Raw genomic sequence first — 18,899 nt, 5'->3', positions numbered from 1 at the left:
AAAATAAAGGCGAAACACTTATGACATGATAAAACAGTTTTTGTTCAGTTGCATAAAGAGAGACCTATCAAATGGTTCAAATGGCTCTGAGCACGATGCGACTTAACTTCTGAGGTCATCAGTCGCCTAGAACTTAGAACTAGTTAAACCTAACTAACCTAAGGACATCACACACATCTATGCCCGAGGCAGGATTCGAACCTGCGACCGTAGTGTTCGCTCGGCTCCAGACTGCTGTGCCTAGAATCGCACGGCCACTCCGGCCGGCCTCAGACCTATCCCGAAAACTATCAACATAATATCGTCTGGATGCCTGTCACAAGTCAAATGGAGATTATATTGAATATTTTTGAAAGGTAAACGAAATGTTGATCCAAAAAATGCTCATAATAAGCTCGCCAAGGTCGTACGTGCGTGCTTTAAAAGAAAAAATATGGTAGTTCTTTTGAAGATAAAAACTTCGCTATCCTACGGAAAAGCTAAAATTGACGCCATGCTACCGTCTTCGTTAATGATGAAGATACAGAACTGTGAAATCGGATGAATCTTTCTGAACACGCTCTGAGCTTTTCATTCTGATTCGAAACCCATTTTATGAACTGTTACAAGCAAATTTATCTGTCATGATGTTACCTATTCAGTAACTTCTACCCCTGTTTTTCCATTCTAGTGCGTACTCTTTCCCGTTGTCTCCCTCCTCCCTCACCCCATCTCACTCGAGCACGCTTTGCAGAATCGCGGTTGCCGAAATACCTAGCTAAATTGGATCGTGCAGGGCTCGGGAAGGCAGCATGCTGCCCATTGTAACGTTAACTTCGAAACTTGCTAACACGCGAAAGCGAGACACAGGTAGTACGGTACGGCACGGCAGAACGTGCGGGGGTGTTAACTGCGGTGTTATTGTTTGTGGTACAATGAAAGTCGTTACCGGAACGGCGGAGCGGGGATTTGTCGCTCGTAAATCGGAGCTCACAGGAGACCGCCCCGGTTTATAGCAGCTGTGGAGGCGGTGCACGGTACACAGGTCGCGGGGGCGGCGGTGGGGGCGGGGGCGGGCGGCGCCTTTTGTGTTGCGTCTGATCTCTCGCACTCGTCTTCAGGGGAATGGTGGGCTGCATCTGTGATACTGTTTGGGTCTCACTCCTACTACTATGCTGTCCGAGTCCGTAATACTTGTCTTTACAAGGTCAGACATTAGTTCGTAGAATTGCTGATACCACATGTTTATGACTCCGTAAGCTTTATCGGCGGAAAAACTTGTGATGATATTCCCGGCTTTGCAGCTGAATCTTCATCTCAAGTTAAAACAATATTTGACGGTCCATCTGGCCGTCATCTTCAAGTGAGAAGGTGCTCTTTCTAAGTCTCTCCAAAACGACGCTGCCGATGACGAACTTCAGTGCTGGAAACTATTAACTTCCATTTTAAGTTGGAGTTCTAACTCTTCCTGTTTTACCTTCGATTTTCTTGCATGGATTAACGTCTGTTTCTTAAGAATGGCTGTCATTACTATCGCCTTGGTTTCACATGTTTCTCATGTGTAGTCTGTAGAGCTACCAGTAGGGCTTCCTTGCACTTTCTCGATACATTCTTTCAGCGGCGGTACACCAGCCAGTAGGTGGAGTTCTCTCGATGATTAATCCCGAAAAAGGTTTAGATCCAGTTGTAGAGTCCCTTCCTGAATTCACTGCTCCCATCGGAGGCATTGTCCCAAGCAACTGCTGCATACTCGAAGATAGGTAACGGTGATGGACTACGCCTTTTTTGGTTTGAAAGATGGCGAAAGTTTACTCGTACGATCGACGAGCTGATTTATCGCCATCTGAAGTCTTTGTTGCAGTATGTGTGTGAGTAGCCTTCACTTGTGTATGTTATCCTAAATACAAACCTGGGAATGTGAACTGACAACTTAAACGTGCTGCTGAGCTCAAAGGTACATCACTTATATGAAACTGAGAAGAATCCCGTGTGTGAAAACCGATCTCATTTATAAGGAAATAAATCAGCAAAACAATAATTTCATGCTCAATAGACTTGGTCAGTACGAATTGTTTGAAATTAAAAGAACTGTAATGTCGATCTGTATAAGAATGTAACCTGAAACACAGTGCTCTGACATTTGGCCCAAGTGAAATAAAGAAACGAACAGAATCTATATTGCGTAAGGAAAACGAAACAATCACGTGTTATGAATCTCACCTGCAAAATGAAGTAGTAGCAAAAATAGCAACACAGCAAGATTCCGAAACGTCCCCTTGGAAAATTTTATGAATTACTATGCTGGTTAACCCCCTTCCGTTATTTGTACGTACACAGACATTTCGCTCTTTACTTATTCTGATCAACACTAAACTGACACACAATATTTTTAGCGCAACGCAATCTGACTTTCTATAATCCCTACAAGAGAATGGCACTGACTACCATTAACCTATACGTTTCACAAATCACTTACCTCGCAAAAATCTTCGTTACTCGAACTACTGCAATACAGCGAGCGCCACTACTGCCAGCTAAATTAAAGATTCAAACTACTGAAGGCACTAACTACTGATAGGCATAGTTAGAAAATTAAAGATTTTGATAGAGAACAAACAATGTATTTACCTTAATAGTGTTCAAAAGTCATTATATATCAGTTCCTGACATCCAGTCTTACAAATTTACTGTCTCTGATGGACACACGTCCAGATCATCCGCTCTCAAAACTCCGCCATCTCTCTCCCCACATCCACTACTGCTATCGGCTCACCTCCAACTGCGCAACGCTACGCGCTGTTAACAGCCAACTGCCCAACACTACAATAACAAACAACAATGAAAACCAGTCACAGACTGCACACAGCACAGACAGTGATTTTCGTACAGAGTGCTACGTGGCGTTACCAACATAAAAACCTAAACAACCTACTTACAACTCCGCAACAGGTAAAAAAAAAAATACTGCTAAAAGCTAGCTACGGTTTGCCCAAGGAAATTGGATTCATAATCTTGATCTAGAATGCCAATGAAACATACGACTCAGCCCTTAAATACTGAAATTTCAGTTACGACGGAACTTAAACAGAAAAAACATGATAATTCATTTAATCTAATACCTTCCATGGTACAGTAAATTAACTCAGTAGATCAATCAATAGAATAACTATCAAAACCTCGACTGTGACGAGGGTGAAGTGGACCAAGAATACAAATCATACATTGTACAATACAATACAAATAATACATTGTTCTTCATTTGAAAACCTTTTTTATGTCCGTATGCTGCCCAACCATTGTTCTGAGTCATCATTCCTCCTCGTAATAAATCAGCAAGTTACATAGTTACAAAAGTGCGTCCGTGCATTACACTGTACACTCAACGAATCCCGACTACTGCACACCGCAGCTATCCACTACTGACTGTGAAAGGTTCTACGACTCTACTGTGATGCAATGACAGACACAGATACTGTTTAACAATTGCTTCTCTGATGACAATTCTTCAAATGTACCATTTTCCTTTACTCGTATACCTTTTTGCGACATTTGAAAGAAGCTATTAAGAGAAGTTCAACGACATAACATGTATAGGACTTGATCAAACAGCATCAAAGTAACAGCGCCGAAAACCATTGTCTCGCTGTCAGAAGAGGTTCAAGAAGCCCTTGTCCTTTTAGGCCTATACCAAATGTTAGCAAACGCATAACTCAGGTACGGTTTGTGTATTTTTTATCACGACTGTCGTACCAAGATCTCAGAATGTTGACCTTACTCACTGCTGCACGCTTTAAACTGATTCAGCAGAAATAATACTCGAGTTAATGGCAGCACAGGCCCACGTTATAAGGTATTTCGTACCCTCACCACAGATGTAAGCATAGAAGTGCTAAGTTTGGTGAGCGTTCAGACCAGTTTGCGTTTCCTGGTCGACCGTTCCAATGTTCACTAAAAGTTCTCTTAAGAGAGTCTGTTATTGCTTGTGTGGAATGGAAGGGGCATCCGTCATGCTAGTACCACACTACTTGCCTTACATCCAGCGGAATGTCTTCCAAGAACTGTGGCAGCAGGATATCTTTGTAAATCGAGAAACTTGAGTGTATTTAGATTTCCATCATGAAACCAGGGTCTCGAAAAGACACACACCAAACGCTGACAGATTAAAAGAGTTGTTCTTATCCACGTCTTTGAGTCAGCGGCGATTTTCAACTGACGATTAGCGCATATTGCGAAGATTGAATTGACCAAGGTTTGTAAAAGATGCTTCTTCCTTAACAAAATTTTGCATAGGTATGACACATATCCACTCTGGTGCATGTTAGTTAATGTTTTATTTATTGCGTATAGCGTAGAAGCATTTAGTGGAAAATGAACTCTCTCCAGACGTGTCTGCGGACTACGTCGTCACTGACTGAAAATGAGGGAGCGACGTTGAATGTTCGGTATAAGTTTACGAAAACGGTTTAAGTGCTTCTAATGAGGTAGCTAGGTAGACAGATTGAGGATTCGCCTGCTCGCCTTGCACTTTATATAGATAGACTACATTAGAAAGCCGAAATGGTTGAGCATTTCCATATGGAGGAGTGGTTTGAATAGGCGCACGACAGCCACATGGTGGGCGAGCGGAAAAGATCTCTTCTAGGTGAGTGCGGAATAAACGGTATCGTCAAAGGAAGAATAGATTATGCTTTACTGAAGAGATGATGGTTCGTTGAAGAAGATGAAGAAGAGTGACATAAAATACGAGTTAAAAAAGAAAGACAGTGTTAGGCAAAAATCTAGCCTGGCCATGGTAAAACTTAATATGCAATCGTGACTAAGCAAGTGTTTTTCATGTATGTTGGTTACTTGCCAATGGCTACATCAAGCAAATGCGAGCTGTACTGTTTAAATCATTGTTACCATGATAATTTGTCTTCTTTCCTCTTATGGTGTACAAGTTCAGATTTCTGAAGAGTATTTTATCGAATAAGAATCGATGGGCTAAAGGCAGAAAAGAGAGAAAGTAGACACCGAACCTGGGAATTTCTAAGGTATCCACTTTATCCAGATAATCTTACATGCATTACTTCCTTCTGTCCCGTAGCGCCTTTAAATGTCGCTTAGTAGCTCTGAACGTACTATTATCTTCAGTAGAGATATCTTCCTCTGAACTTTGGATGCTGTAGATCGCCTGATAAGGAAAGTGAAGCACATAGAAGTGGAGGAGAAAACGAAATTAAAGATCACGAGACGAGAGAGTGTTTGACGTTATTTCAGGATTACAAAATCAAGTCACATTTACAATAAGTTGGCTGTATGAGTTCAAGAATTTTTAGCCAATTGCAGCCCCGTCCGCAACTGCGATGGACTAATATTTTGAGGAATCAGTCTCAGTTGCACAAGTTTTCTGGTCTTTACCAGGTTTCGCCTAAATTAATCTAGCCTTCTTGAGAAGCATAAAATTACTATAACATGCCAGAGTAAGACACAGTCAACATTAAAATTAAAACCTATAGTACCGTGGTACCATGTCGAATAAAACTACTTAGCTTAAGTCCAACCCCGGCATCTCTTCACTACGCGGTCGGTTGGCACTCTGCCCCTGCTGCTGCCAGCCGACCAGAAAATTTGTGCATCTGAGGCTGATTCCTCAAATAATTTGTATGAGTTCACTTATCAGTATGACGTTGCACACCCTCTGACCTGGATGCATACACTAATAAAGTGAGGAATGATGTCATAAGGCCGTTTCATCCTCTCCTGAGGCAACCTTGCTCACAACTAATGTAACTGAACCTCGATATCCTGGATACCGACAATGGGACGGAGTTGGCGACCCAGTTGGTTCCGCACAAGTTCTATCGAGGACAAATCTGGAGATCTTGCTGACTACGAGATTGCCTCAGCTTCACGCAGACAGTTCATAGAGACAAGTACGGACGTGCATTGTGCTGTTGAAAACTGACACCACATTACTGTCGCATGAAAAGTAACACGGGAGATGTCCATGACGTAGTGTTGTACTGTGAGAGTTCCCCAAATCACAACGAACAGTGACCTGATGGCTCCCCATACCAGCACGCAAGGAGTAACAATGTTGTGTCTCTCCGAAACATTGGAAGAATACGTTTGTCTCCAGGTCGGAGTCGTATTCGCCGACGACGGTCATCCGCGCTAGTACAGAACCGCGATTCCGAATACAGTGCAATGTATAACATTTACGTACGTGCGTTGTGCCAAATGTGACCTTAACATACAATATAGCGTTACCCTCTGGGAGGAATTTTGAATCTGACCGTTTGTTAACCTACCGGGTAGAGTGTATCGAACCTGAATTTCGTACTATGGCAATTACCAGAAAGCAGAAAGACTTTAATTTTGTAACAAATGAAAGCAATAAATTAAAACGGTCGTCATCCTAATTAGGCATAATAATGTGAAAACGTTGTTTTCAGTGGATTTAAATATACCCTTGTAAAAGAAACTTTCGTAAATTCTTTCTTAGTAAAGTGCGATGAACACACACAACTATCAGGCGAAATGCACAGTGGATAGCAGTAGCTATTAATAGCATAGGTTAGCAATCACAGAAATGTAAAAGAGACCTTACTCCTGTTAACTATAATTACTACCTCAACCATTAATTAATTGAGCACAATATGTTCTCAAAGACCTCACGAGATTAAGTGGCACCTGACAAGAGTTCGACTAACACATACGCATCACCAATGCAATAATTTAACACTATACTAACATATTTCATGTTCACTCTACTGTGGAAATGTTCCAGATTTCAACAGCAAAAACCGAATTGAAATTTACCTTCTCCTACTAGCAAAGATTAAATTGGGGGCCCTTAAACTGTCCCTTCCCTTACAAGCAACTATGCACACGTTTCAGAAACAATTTTCATCACATAAATGCTGAATTACAGCCCCACTTAAGATTATTTAGTCCTCAATGCTTTCTACCAATTTACACTAGCAATATTCTTATTTAGCTTGGAAAATAAATTTAAGGTAAAGTAAAATTTCAGATAGATGTAGCATTATCTGCGTTTTTCATTACTTAGTAAGCAAGTGATTTAATTACCAACATTACTCTCTTTAGCACTAAACTTTGGCACAATCAAAGTAGTAGCAAATCAAAGCAAAATAAAGCTTTTTAACAAATTTAAAATAATATACCTCTCGCTTCATCTATGAAACAAATGATTTAACTAGCAACTTTTATATACAGTACTTTAAAACTGAAACTTCGGCACATTTAAATACACTCCTGGAAATGGAAAAAAGAACACATTCACACCGGTGTGTCAGACCCACCATACTTGCTCCGGACACTGCGAGAGGGCTGTACAAGCAATGTTCACACGCACGGCACAGCGGACACACCAGGAACCGCGGTGTTGGCCGTCGAATGGCGCTAGCTGCGCAGCATTTGTGCACCGCCGCCGTCAGTGTCAGCCAGTTTGCCGTGGCATACGGAGCTCCATCGCAGTCTTTAACACTGGTAGCATGCCGCGACAGCGTGGACGTGAACCGTATGTGCAGTTGACGGACTTTGAGCGAGGGCGTATAGTGGGCATGCGGGAGGCCGGGTGGACGTACCGCCGAATTGCTCAACACGTGGGGCGTGAGGTCTCCACAGTACATCGATGTTGTCGCCAGTGGTCGGCGGAAGGTGCACGTGCCCGTCGACCTGGGACCGGACCGCAGCGACGCACGGATGCACGCCAAGACCGCAGGATCCTACGCAGTGCCGTAGGGGACCGCACCGCCACTTCCCAGCAAATTAAGGACACTGTTGCTCCTGGGGTATCGGCGAGGACCATTCGCAACCGTCTCCATGAAGCTGGGCTACGGTCCCGCACACCGTTAGGCCGTCTTCCGCTCACGCCCCAACATCGTGCAGCCCGCCTCCAGTGGTGTCGCGACAGGCGTGAATGGAGGGACGAATGGAGACGTGTCGTCTTCAGCGATGAGAGTCGCTTCTGTCTTGGTGCCAATGATGGTCGTATGCGTGTTTGGCGCCGTGCAGGTGAGCGCCACAATCAGGACTGCATACGACCGAGGCACACAGGGCCAACACCCGGCATCATGGTGTGGGGAGCGATCTCCTACACTGGCCGTACACCACTGGTGATCGTCGAGGGGACACTGAATAGTGCACGGTACATCCAAACCGTCATCGAACCCATCGTTCTACCATTCCTAGACCGGCAAGGGAACTTGCTGTTCCAACAGGACAATGCACGTCCGCATGTATCCCGTGCCACCCAACGTGCTCTAGAAGGTGTAAGTCAACTACCCTGGCCAGCAAAATCTCCGAATCTGTCCCCCATTGAGCATGTTTGGGACTGGATGAAGCGTCGTCTCACGCGGTCTGCACGTCCAGCACGAACGCTGGTCCAACTGAGGCGCCAGGTGGAAATGGCATGGCAAGCCGTTCCACAGGACTACATCCAGCATCTCTACGATCGTCTCCATGGGAGAATAGCAGCCTGCATTGCTGCGAAAGGTGGATATACACTGTACTAGTGCCGACATTGTGCATGCTCTGTTGCCTGTGTCTATGTGCCTGTGGTTCTGTCAGTGTGATCATGTGATGTATCTGACCCCAGGAATGTGTCAATAAAGTTTCCCCTTCCTGGGACAATGAATTCACGGTGTTCTTATTTCAATTTCCAGGAGTGTAGAAACAAATTTGCATTTCTTCATAAACAGAATACTCGGTCTTTAACACTTTTAGGATAGGACCCTGCTTGGTATCATGAAGAGGACCGTCTCAAAGTTCAAACACAAATTTTGCAACACTTGAATTACTATTGCAAAAGCACACACAAGCATATTGGCTCATACTGGCATACATATGTTTCCAAAAGGAGGTGAAGCAGGTGTGCAGTAGAGGTGGCAAGCACGTGGTGGCTACCAGGTCTCCTTCTAGAGGTTTCAACCTCTATTTAATTGTTCTTGGCGACGTATTCATCATCTTTAGAGCCTTTCCGAATTCGAGACCACCATTTTACAGCCGGAACCACATCCGAGGCCATTCCATCATAGATTTGGTTTCAGAATGCCTCACTTGGCATCTGCAGTGTTGACTATGCAACTGCTGGCCATTGACTGCCTAGCGTCCTCTCTCTCTTACCGCGCAGATTGACCGTCACTTCCACCTTTTCTCACGCGCCAAGCCCCTTCCGTAATGGAGGGGGTTCCCTACGTCTTTTCTATTTCACAATACAAGATACCTAAGTATGACCAGTTTTCTATATACAATTTTGGTTTTACAAACAGACATATTTTATAAAATTCCATTACTTAAACACACCGTTAAATATTTACAAAGCATACATCACAAATTTCCACTTCCCTCCAACAATTCAAAGATCTTAACTCATACAGAATAAATACTTCATAACAAAATTACAGTGTACCAATTACTCACAATCGATAATGGTGTAGCAAACGCTATTCATGAGCAGTCCATGCTTTCCGGCGATGGAAACCCTCCAAACACAACCGTTTGTGTGACGGCGTTAACTTCAGACTGCGCATGTGACGGTAATTCCCTAGTCCGCCTGTTGCCACTCTCTGACCAATGCCGTGGGGTGGCACAGTGTGTTAGGGGGAGCTCATTACTTTTGGTGGGTGGTAGGTGCGGATGTGACGCTGTTCCGATGTACCAGGTGCCCAGTACGGACATCCTCCCTCGTGGCGGCCAGACTGATCGACGGAAATCTTGAGGAGGAGGAGTATGTCTGTCCTCACTTCCCCTGTAGTACGACATCGGGACACTACTACATCCCAGTGTCCCATAAACCTGGTTAACTGCACGATTCGACCGGTTGGCGAAATGGAGACCCACAGTGACTCCCCCTCCAAAGCATGACAGGTAATGATAACTCGGTCGCACACGAGTCCTTCAGAGTGATCACTCAACATCTGACACCGTTCACGCCCATCGTAAAATATGTCCCCCCTAAGAGTCGTCGTGTGCATTTTCTCGGGTGTTTCAGCACACATTTCCTATTTCCGTTTTGCCTCATCACGTCTTTCATGCGACGTCCAGTTTCGACGGAGAGTATGGGATTGTTCCCCGTTTAAAAGATATTCCATAGAGCGATCTCAGTTTACTCTAGTGCGATATTTGTTTTATCGACACGTTGTAAATGAGACAGAATAATCAATTCTCAAGCGGCAACAGCTCAGCCCTGGCTCACGCTGAGTGCTACCGCCAATCACGCAGCTCTCCTGGGTCGCTGACGGACTGCTGTTTATGCTTCGTGTTTTGTTCTCCCTGTTTATAAATATCGATAAAAGGAACACCAAACTAATCTGAGACTTCTCTATGAAATGGACCCAAACCATTTTGTCCGTAAGGGGGGGAAACCGATGTTATCCGTCGACATTAACATTCACATGGAAGACGTGATGAGCACTATGTGTTTGGGCTGACTTCTGCTGCACAATACAACATGAAATTGGAGACATCTGCTGAAACAAAGGAGAAAATGCTATTGACGACTCCTAGGAAAGACATCCTGTGTTTCCTACTAGGCCTAGTAACAGAACTAAAGACAAACAACACTAATGCACTCTAGTGGGCATTCTGTCTGTCACAAAGAATTTCAACTCTAATCATTAACATAACCACCGATGGTGTGTACGAGTACGAAGCCATTCGACCATGTCTTCTGGGTGCTTCAGTTTTTCACTAGTCGAACGATACCACAAGTAACAATGACTTCAAAGGTGTCGAGCCAGATTCAGTTGGTATTCTAATGGCTTGCTGTGATGATCAGCAATGAGTGTACCTCATGAAACTTCCTGGCAGATAAAAACTGTGTGCCGGACTGAGACTCGTAATCGGGACCTTTGCGTTTCCCGGGCAAGTGCTCTACTAACTTCCAGGAGTATTAGCTCTGCAAGGTCTTCAGGGGAGTTTCTGTGAAGTTTGGAAGGTAGGAGACGAGGTACTGGCGGAATTAACGCTGTGAGGACGGGCCGTGAATCGAACTTGGGTAGCTCAAATGGTAGAGCACCTGCCAGCGAAAGGCAAAGTTCCCGAGTTTGAGTCTCCGTTCGGAACACAGTTTTGATCTGCCAGGAAGTTTCGTATCAGCGCATACTCCGTTGCAGAGTGAAAAGTTCACTCTGGAGTGTCCCTTATGTTTGTGGCAATCTTACCGACGCCAAAGTGTTTGTAGAAACCGTGGCAGAAGATCAAAGCGATTCTCGAGGCCCACACTTCACAAACTCCTCAGTTCGTGGTATGACGACCTATTGGATATTACAGTAACACTGAGTTCGTAATTGTCGAAGGGAATGTTTGACAGTAAGTGGCTAGAATTGTAAACCCTCTGGGCATAGCCTTCATGGTCGGGATATCAGATGGAATGCAACAACCTGCTTCCGTCCACAACACAAACGTCTTGACATATGTACCACCCCTGATGGCTTGCTCGGTCACCTAATTTGTCACCTATATACCCATATTCAACTTTTGTTTCATATGTTGTTGTTGTTGTTGTGGCCTTCAGTCCTGAGAGGCTGTGATGCAGCTCTCCATACTACTCTATCCTGTGCAAGATTCTTCAACTCCCAGTACATACTGCAACCTATATCTTTCTGAATCTGCTTAGAGTATTCATCTCTTGGTCTCCCTCTACGATTTTTACCCTCCTCGCTGCCCTCCAATGCTAAATTTCGGATCCCTTGATGCCTTAGAATATGTCTAACCAAACGGTCCCTTCTTCTCGTCAAGTTGTGCCACAACTCCTCCCCAATTCTATTCAATACCTCCTCATTAGTGGTGTGATCTACCCATCAACTCTTCAGCATTCTTGTGTTGCACATTTCGAAAGCTTCTCTTCTTGTCCAAACTATTTTTCGTCCACGTTACCCTTCCATACATAGCTACACTCCATACAAATACTTCCAGAAACGACGTCTTGACACTTAAATCTATACTCGATATTAATAAATTTCTCTTCTTCAGAAACCCATTCCTTGCCATTGCCAGTCTACATTTTATATCCTCTCTACTTCGGCCTTCATTAGTTACTTTGCTCCCCAAACAGCAAAACTGTTTTACTACTTTAAGTGTCTCATTTCCTAATCTATATCCCTCAGCATCACCCGACTTAATTAGACTGTATTCCATTATCCTCGTTTTGCTTTTGTTGATGTTCATCTTATATCCTCCTTTCAAGACACTGTCCATTCCGTTCAACTGCTCTTCCAAGTCCTTTGCTGTCTCTGACAGAATTACAATGCTGTCGGCGAACATCAAAGTTTTTATTTCTTCTCCATGGATTTTAATACCTACTCCGAATTTTTCTTTTATTTCCTTTACTGCTTGCTCAATATACAGATTGAATAACATCGGGGATAGGCTACATCCCTGTCTCACTTCCTTCCCAACCACTGCTTCCCTTTCATGCCCCTCGATTCTTATCACTGCCATCTGGTTTCTGTACAAATTGTAAATAGCCTTTCGCTCCCTGTAATTTACCCCTGCCAGCTTTAGAATTTGAAAGAGAGTATTCCAGTCATCATTGCCAAACGCTTTCTCTAAGTCTACAAATACTAGAAACGTAGGTTTGCCTTTCCTTAATCTTTCTTCTAAGATAAGTCGTAGGGTCAGTATTGCCTCACTTGTTCCAGTATTTCTACGGAATCCAAACTGATCTTCCCCGAGGTCAGCTTCTACCAGTTTTTCCATTCGTCTAGTATTTTGCAGCCGTGACTTATTAAACTGATAGATGGGTAATTTTTACGTCTGGCAACACCTGCTTTCTTTGGGAATGGAATTATTATATTCTTCTTGAAGTCTGGCGGTATTTCGCATGTCTCATACATCTTGCTCACCAGATGGTACAGTTTTGTCAGGACTGGCTCTCCCAAGGCCGTCAGTAGTTCCAGTGGAATGTTGTCTACTCCCAGGACCTTGTTTCGAATTTGGTCTTTCAGTGCTCTGTCAAACACTTCACACAGTATCGTATCTCCCATTTCATCTTCATCTACATCCTCTTCCATTTCCATAATATTGTCCTCAAGTACATCGCCCTTGTATAGACCCTCTATATACTCCTACCACATTTCTGCTTTCCCTTCTTCGCTTAGAACTGGGTTTCCATCTAAGCTCTAGATATTCATGCAAGTGGCTCTCTTTTCTCCAAAGGTCTCTTTAATTTTCCTGTAGGCAGTATCTATCTTACCCCTAGTGAGATAAGCCTCTACATCGTTACATTTGTCCTCTAGCCATCCCTGCTTAGCTATTTTGCACTTCCTGTCAATCTCATTTTTGAGACGTTTGTATTCCATTTTGCCTGCTTCATTTACTGCATTTTTATATTTTCTCCTTTCATCAATGAAATTCAATATTTCTTCTGTTACCCAAGGATTTCGACTATCCCTCGTCTTTTTACCTACTTGATCCTTTGTTGCCTTCACTACTTCATCCCTCAGAGCTACTCATTCTTCTTCTACCGTATTTCTTTCCCCCATTCCTGTCAATTGTTCCCTTACGCTCTCCCTGAGACTCTGTACAACCTCTGGTTTAGTCAGTTTGTCCAGGTCCCATCTCCTTAAATTCGCACCTTTTTGCAGTTTCTTCAGTTTTAATCTACAGTTCATAACCAATAGATTGTGGTTAGAGTCCACATCTGTCCCTGGAAATGTCTTACAATTTAAAACCTGGTTCCTAAATCTCTGTCTGACCGTTATATAATCTATCTGAAACCTTTTAGTATCTCCAGGCTTCTTCCATGTATACAACCTTTTTTTATTATTCTTGAACCAAGTGTTAGCTATGATTAAATTATGCTCTGAGCAAAATTCTACCAGACGGCTTCCTCTTTCATTTCTTACCCCCAATACATATTTACCTACTATGTTTCCTTCTCACCCCTTTTCCTACTCTAGAATTCCAGTCACCCATGACTATTAAATTTTCTTCTCCTTTCACTACCTGAATAAATTGTCTTATCTCATCATACATTTCATCAATTTCTTCATCATCTGCAGAGCTAGTTGGCATATAAACTTGTACTACTGTAGTAGGTGTGAGCTTCGTGTCTATCTTGGCCACAATAATGCGTTCACTATGCTGTTTGTAGTAGCTTACCCGCAGTCCTATCTTTTTATTCATTATTAAACCTACTCCTGCATTACTCCTATTTGATTTTGTATTTATAACCCTGTATTCACCTGCCTAAAAGTCTTGTTCCTTCTGCCACCGAACTTCACAAATTCCCACTATATCTAACTTTAACCTATCCATTTCCCGTTTTAAATTTTCTAATTACCTGCCCGATTAAGGGATCTGACATTCCACGCTCCGATCCGTAGAACGCCAGTTTTCTTTCTCCTGATAATGACGTCCTCTTGAGTAGTCCCCACCCGGAGATCCGAATGGGGGACTATTGTACCTCCGAAATATTTTACCCAAGAGGACGCCATCATCATTTAATCATACAGTGAAGCTGCATGCCCTCGGGAAAAATTACGGCTGTAGTTTCCCCTTGATTTCAGTCGTTCGCAGTATTAGCACAACAAGGCCGTTTTGGTTAGTGTTACAAGGCCAGATCAGTCAATCATCCAGACTGTTGCCCCTGCAACTAGTGAAAAGGCTGCTGCCCCTCTTCAGGAACCACACGTCTGTCTGGCCTCTCAACAGATACCCCTCCGTTGTGGTTGCACCTACGGTACGGCCATCTGTATCGCTGAGGTACACAAGCCTCCCCACCAACGGCAAGGTCCATGGTTCATGGGGGGTTTGTTTCATAAATGGCAAGAAATTCCTCAAGATTATGTTCAGAGGCCGTTCGATTCCTCGCTACAAGAAGTAATTGAATTTGTTTGAGCCTGCGGGTCATGCAGTGTGCTGATGTTGATGATGGAAATCAGTTCTGAGCTGAGTGATTGTTCAGTCATTTAATACCTGTTGTGTGAAGTTTACCAAATTTGCCCTCGGGGTCATCCGCGACACCGTGCCTGAATAAAATCTTCTCCGTTTTCAAGCAGCGTCAATTCAAATAAAATTCTCGAGCCTTCCTTGGCTATCTCCGTCATCGTCGTCAGGAGTAAAACTACCGTGACGATGTTGGCGGAGACAACTGGAGAATTTTATGCGAACTGACGTAGCTTGAAAACCGATAAGTTTTTATTAAGATTACTAAATACTGACTGGTTAAATCATTTCATTTCCATCAGTGCATATTACCAACCAAGCTTGAATAATTTTTTCTTCTGCAGTGATTTCCTATAGTGGTGTGAAGCTTTCCTTTCTGCGTTTCTTCTTCTGAATTTTCAATAATCTTTGTTTCGCAACAGTAGTCGTGCTGGTAGTGTAACAGCGTCTTTGCATCACCGGACCACCTTGACTTATTATGAGGAAATATCATGCTCGTAACACTGACCCATTTCCTTGTTCTTTATCATAAGCCGAATCGATTTGTGTTTTTCTTTAATACAAAAAAAATGGTTCAAATGGCTCTGAGCACTATGGGACTTAACATCTATGGTCATCAGTCCCCTAGAACTTAGAACTACTTAAACCTAACTAACCTAAGGACATCACACACATACATGCCCGAGGCAGGATTCGAACCTGCGACCGTAGCGGTCACGCGGTTCCAGACTGAAGCGCCTAGAACCGCACGGCCGCACTGGCCGGCTTTCTTTAATACAGTCATGCTCATAAATTAAGAATAATTGCAGAATGTGGTGCCTCACAACGTGGCATTACACAAAACTGACGCTAATAGTATAGGGACATAAGGAACACACACGACACAGATCTGTCAGTCCACGGTATTGCTGATAAGTTGAGAAAACCGTCCCGAAACACATGTGCTACAAAACGCCACTGTATCCTGCGCATACATCCCGACATCAATATGGGATATGATTACCATGCATACGTACACAGGACGCACAACGGGTTGGCATACTCTGGATCAGGTGGTCGAGCAGATGCGGGGGTATAGCCTCCCTTTCTTGCACCAATGCCTGTCAGAGCTCCTGAAGCGTCCTAGGGGTTTGAAGACGTGCAGCAATACGTCGACCGAGAGCATTCCAGTTGTGCTCGATGGGGTGTAAGTCTGGAGAACAGGCAGGCCACTCCATTCGCCTGATATCTTCTGTTTCAAGGTACTCCTAAACGATAGAAGCTCGGTGGGGCCTTGCGTTATCATCCATCAGGAGGAAGGTGGGACCCACTGGACTCCTGAAAAGGTGGACATACTGGTGCAAAATCACGTCCCAATACTCCTGACCTGTTACAGTTCATCTGTCAAAGACATGCAGGGGCGTAGGTGCACCAATCCTAATCCCACCCCACACCATGAAACCACGACCACCATACAGGTCCCTTTCAAGGACATTAAGGGGTTGTTTTCTTATTTCTGGTTCACGTCAGATGAAAACCCGGCGAGAATCACTGTTCAGACTATACCTGGACTCGTCCGTGTACATAACATGGGACCTCTATTCCAATGACCATGTACTGTGTTCTTGACATCAGGTTTTACGGACTCTCCTGTGACCAGGCGTCAGTGGAATGCACCTTTCAGGTCTCCAGGCGAATAAACCATGTCTGTTCAGTCGCCTGTTGATTGTGTGTCGGGAGACAACAGTTCTAGTGGCTGCGGTAAGGTCCCGAGCAATGCTACCTGCAGTACTCCGTGGCCGTCTGAGAGCGCTGATGGTGCGATATCGGTCTTCTCGTGGTGTTGTACACTGTGGACGTCCCGTAGTGTAGCGCCTGGACACGTTTTCTGTCTGCCGGAATCGTTGCCATAATCTTGAGATTACACTTCATGGCACACGGAGGGCCCGTGCTACGACCTGCTGTGTTTGACCAGCCTCTAGTCGCCCTAGTTTTTACCCCTCATAACGTTATCAATATGTGTTCTTTGAGCCATTTTCAACACACAGTCACCATTAGCACGTCCGAAAACGTCTGCACATTTACTCGCTGCACCGTATTCTGACATGTACCATCACACCTCTGCGAATGTGGACTGCTTCGAGCGCCACCGTGCGACGACCGCAGGTCAAATGCACCGCATGGTCAAACTCAGAGGTGATTTAAACCCACAAACCGCCCACCAGAGCATTGTTTCACCGTGTATCAGCATTATCCTTAATTTATGAGAATGAGTGTATTATGTATACTCTGTCAAGCATGTTAACGTGAGTGCTCTTCAGCAGCCTCAGTAACAACCTTTTCCAGAGCGGACGACTTTGAGACGTGCAGGAGGAGAGCCAGTGAAGTTCTGTATGATATCAGTGCTGTGACCAGCTGCACTAGGTTTCTCGGTTGTGGATCCATGGCCTACAGATTCTCGACTGGATTTAAATCCGGAGCATTTGGTAGCAAGAAGGAGTAGAGCAACCTAAACTTGGAGTTCTTCGAACGACGCAGATAGAATGCGATCGGTGGGACACGTTGCATTGTCCTGCTGGTAGATCCCATCATGCCGAGGATAAACAAACTGCATGAAGTCCCGGCCCAAGGATAGATGCATACCTATGTTGATCCACTGTGCCCTGCAGAATCACGAGATAACACAAGGAATGTCACGAAAACGTTACCCAGAATATAACGCTCCCTCCTCCGACCTACGCCCTTCGGACGATTGTTGCATGCTGTTTGCTTTCGTTCACCCCTGTCATCTACGGCCCACGGTGCGCCTCATTTGCATCGGCGCCTGTTTTGGGTAGCGCCTTTTGCCATGCACGGCATACTTGAAACGCAGAGGCAAGCGAACAGTTTACAAACTTTGCCGTTTCGGAAACGCTTGCGGCCTTGGAGCCAAAGCCTGTGATAATGGTCTTTTAGACATCAAGTAAATCATTCTGTTTCCAAATTAGGACCACAACTGCACTGTTGTCCGCATTTCCCCGACACGCTTTATATATCCTCTACTGCTAGTGCTGCCATCTACCGTTTATAAGTGGTTATTGTACGTTGACGTCAAACATAGGCGGTTATCATATTAATATTTAGAAAAGCTAATTAATGTTTTACAATTAATAATTAATATTTCAGAACAGATACCTGAATGGTGCGAAAAACGGCAGTTGACCCTAAATAACGAAAAGTGTGAGGTCGTCCACATGAGTGCTAAAAGGAATTCGTTAAACTTCGGTTACACGGTAAATCAGTCACATCTAAAGCCCGTAAATTCAAATAAATACATAGGAATTACAATTACGAACAACTTAAAATGGAACACGTAGAAAATGTTGTGGCGAGGCTAACCAAAGACTGCTTTTCATTGGCAGGACACCTAGAAAATGTAACATATCTACTAAGGAGATTGCCTACAATACGCTTGTCCTTCCTCTTTTAGCATACTGCTGCGAAGTTGGGATCCTTACCAGATTGGACTGACAGAGTACATCGAAAAAGTTGAAAGAAGGGCAGCACGTTTCGTATTACTGCGAAATATGGTAGATAGTGTCACTGAAATGATACAGCATTTGGGCTGGACATCATTAAAAGAAAGACGTTTTCCGTTGCGACGGAATTTTCTCATTAAATTCCAGTCACCAACTTTCTCCTCCGAATGCGAAAATATTTTGTTGACATCGACCTATATAGGGAGAAACAACCACCACGATAAAATAAGGGAAATCGGAGTTCGTGCGGAAAGATATAGGTGTTGGTTCTTTCCATATACGAAATTGGAATAATAGACAATTATGAAGATGGTTCGATGAACCCTCTGCCAGGCACTTAAATGCTATTTTCATAGTATCCATGTAGATGCAGGTGAATGTGAATGAGCCGCGTATACGGATCATCCTTTCACATTCGAGTGTTATAAATTAAATACATAATGAGCTTTTCACTCTGCAGCGGAGTATGCGCTGATATGAAACTTCCTGGCAGATTAAAACTGTGTGGCCGGCCGAGACTCGAAC

The 18,899-nt window shown here is 43.9% G+C and overlaps 1 protein-coding gene across 1 annotated transcript in view; it reads right to left on the bottom strand.

The window, feature by feature from the left end:
• LOC126101218 (translation initiation factor IF-2-like) overlaps nucleotides 1-18,899 on the bottom strand; it is a 93,377-nt gene that overhangs the window by 27,795 nt on the left and 46,683 nt on the right. Inside the window, exon 2 of the mRNA XM_049911910.1 lies at nucleotides 974-1,126. Within this exon, the coding sequence (XP_049767867.1) occupies nucleotides 974-1,126 (153 nt within the window). The remainder of the gene's footprint in view (nucleotides 1-973; nucleotides 1,127-18,899) is intronic.

The sequence above is a fragment of the Schistocerca cancellata genome, chromosome 9 (assembly GCF_023864275.1).
Source record: "Schistocerca cancellata isolate TAMUIC-IGC-003103 chromosome 9, iqSchCanc2.1, whole genome shotgun sequence".
In the NCBI taxonomy this organism is placed as follows: Eukaryota; Metazoa; Arthropoda; class Insecta; order Orthoptera; family Acrididae; genus Schistocerca; species Schistocerca cancellata.
The sequence above is the reverse complement of the archived record's forward strand: the minus strand, read 5'-3'. Positions and strand labels throughout refer to the sequence as shown.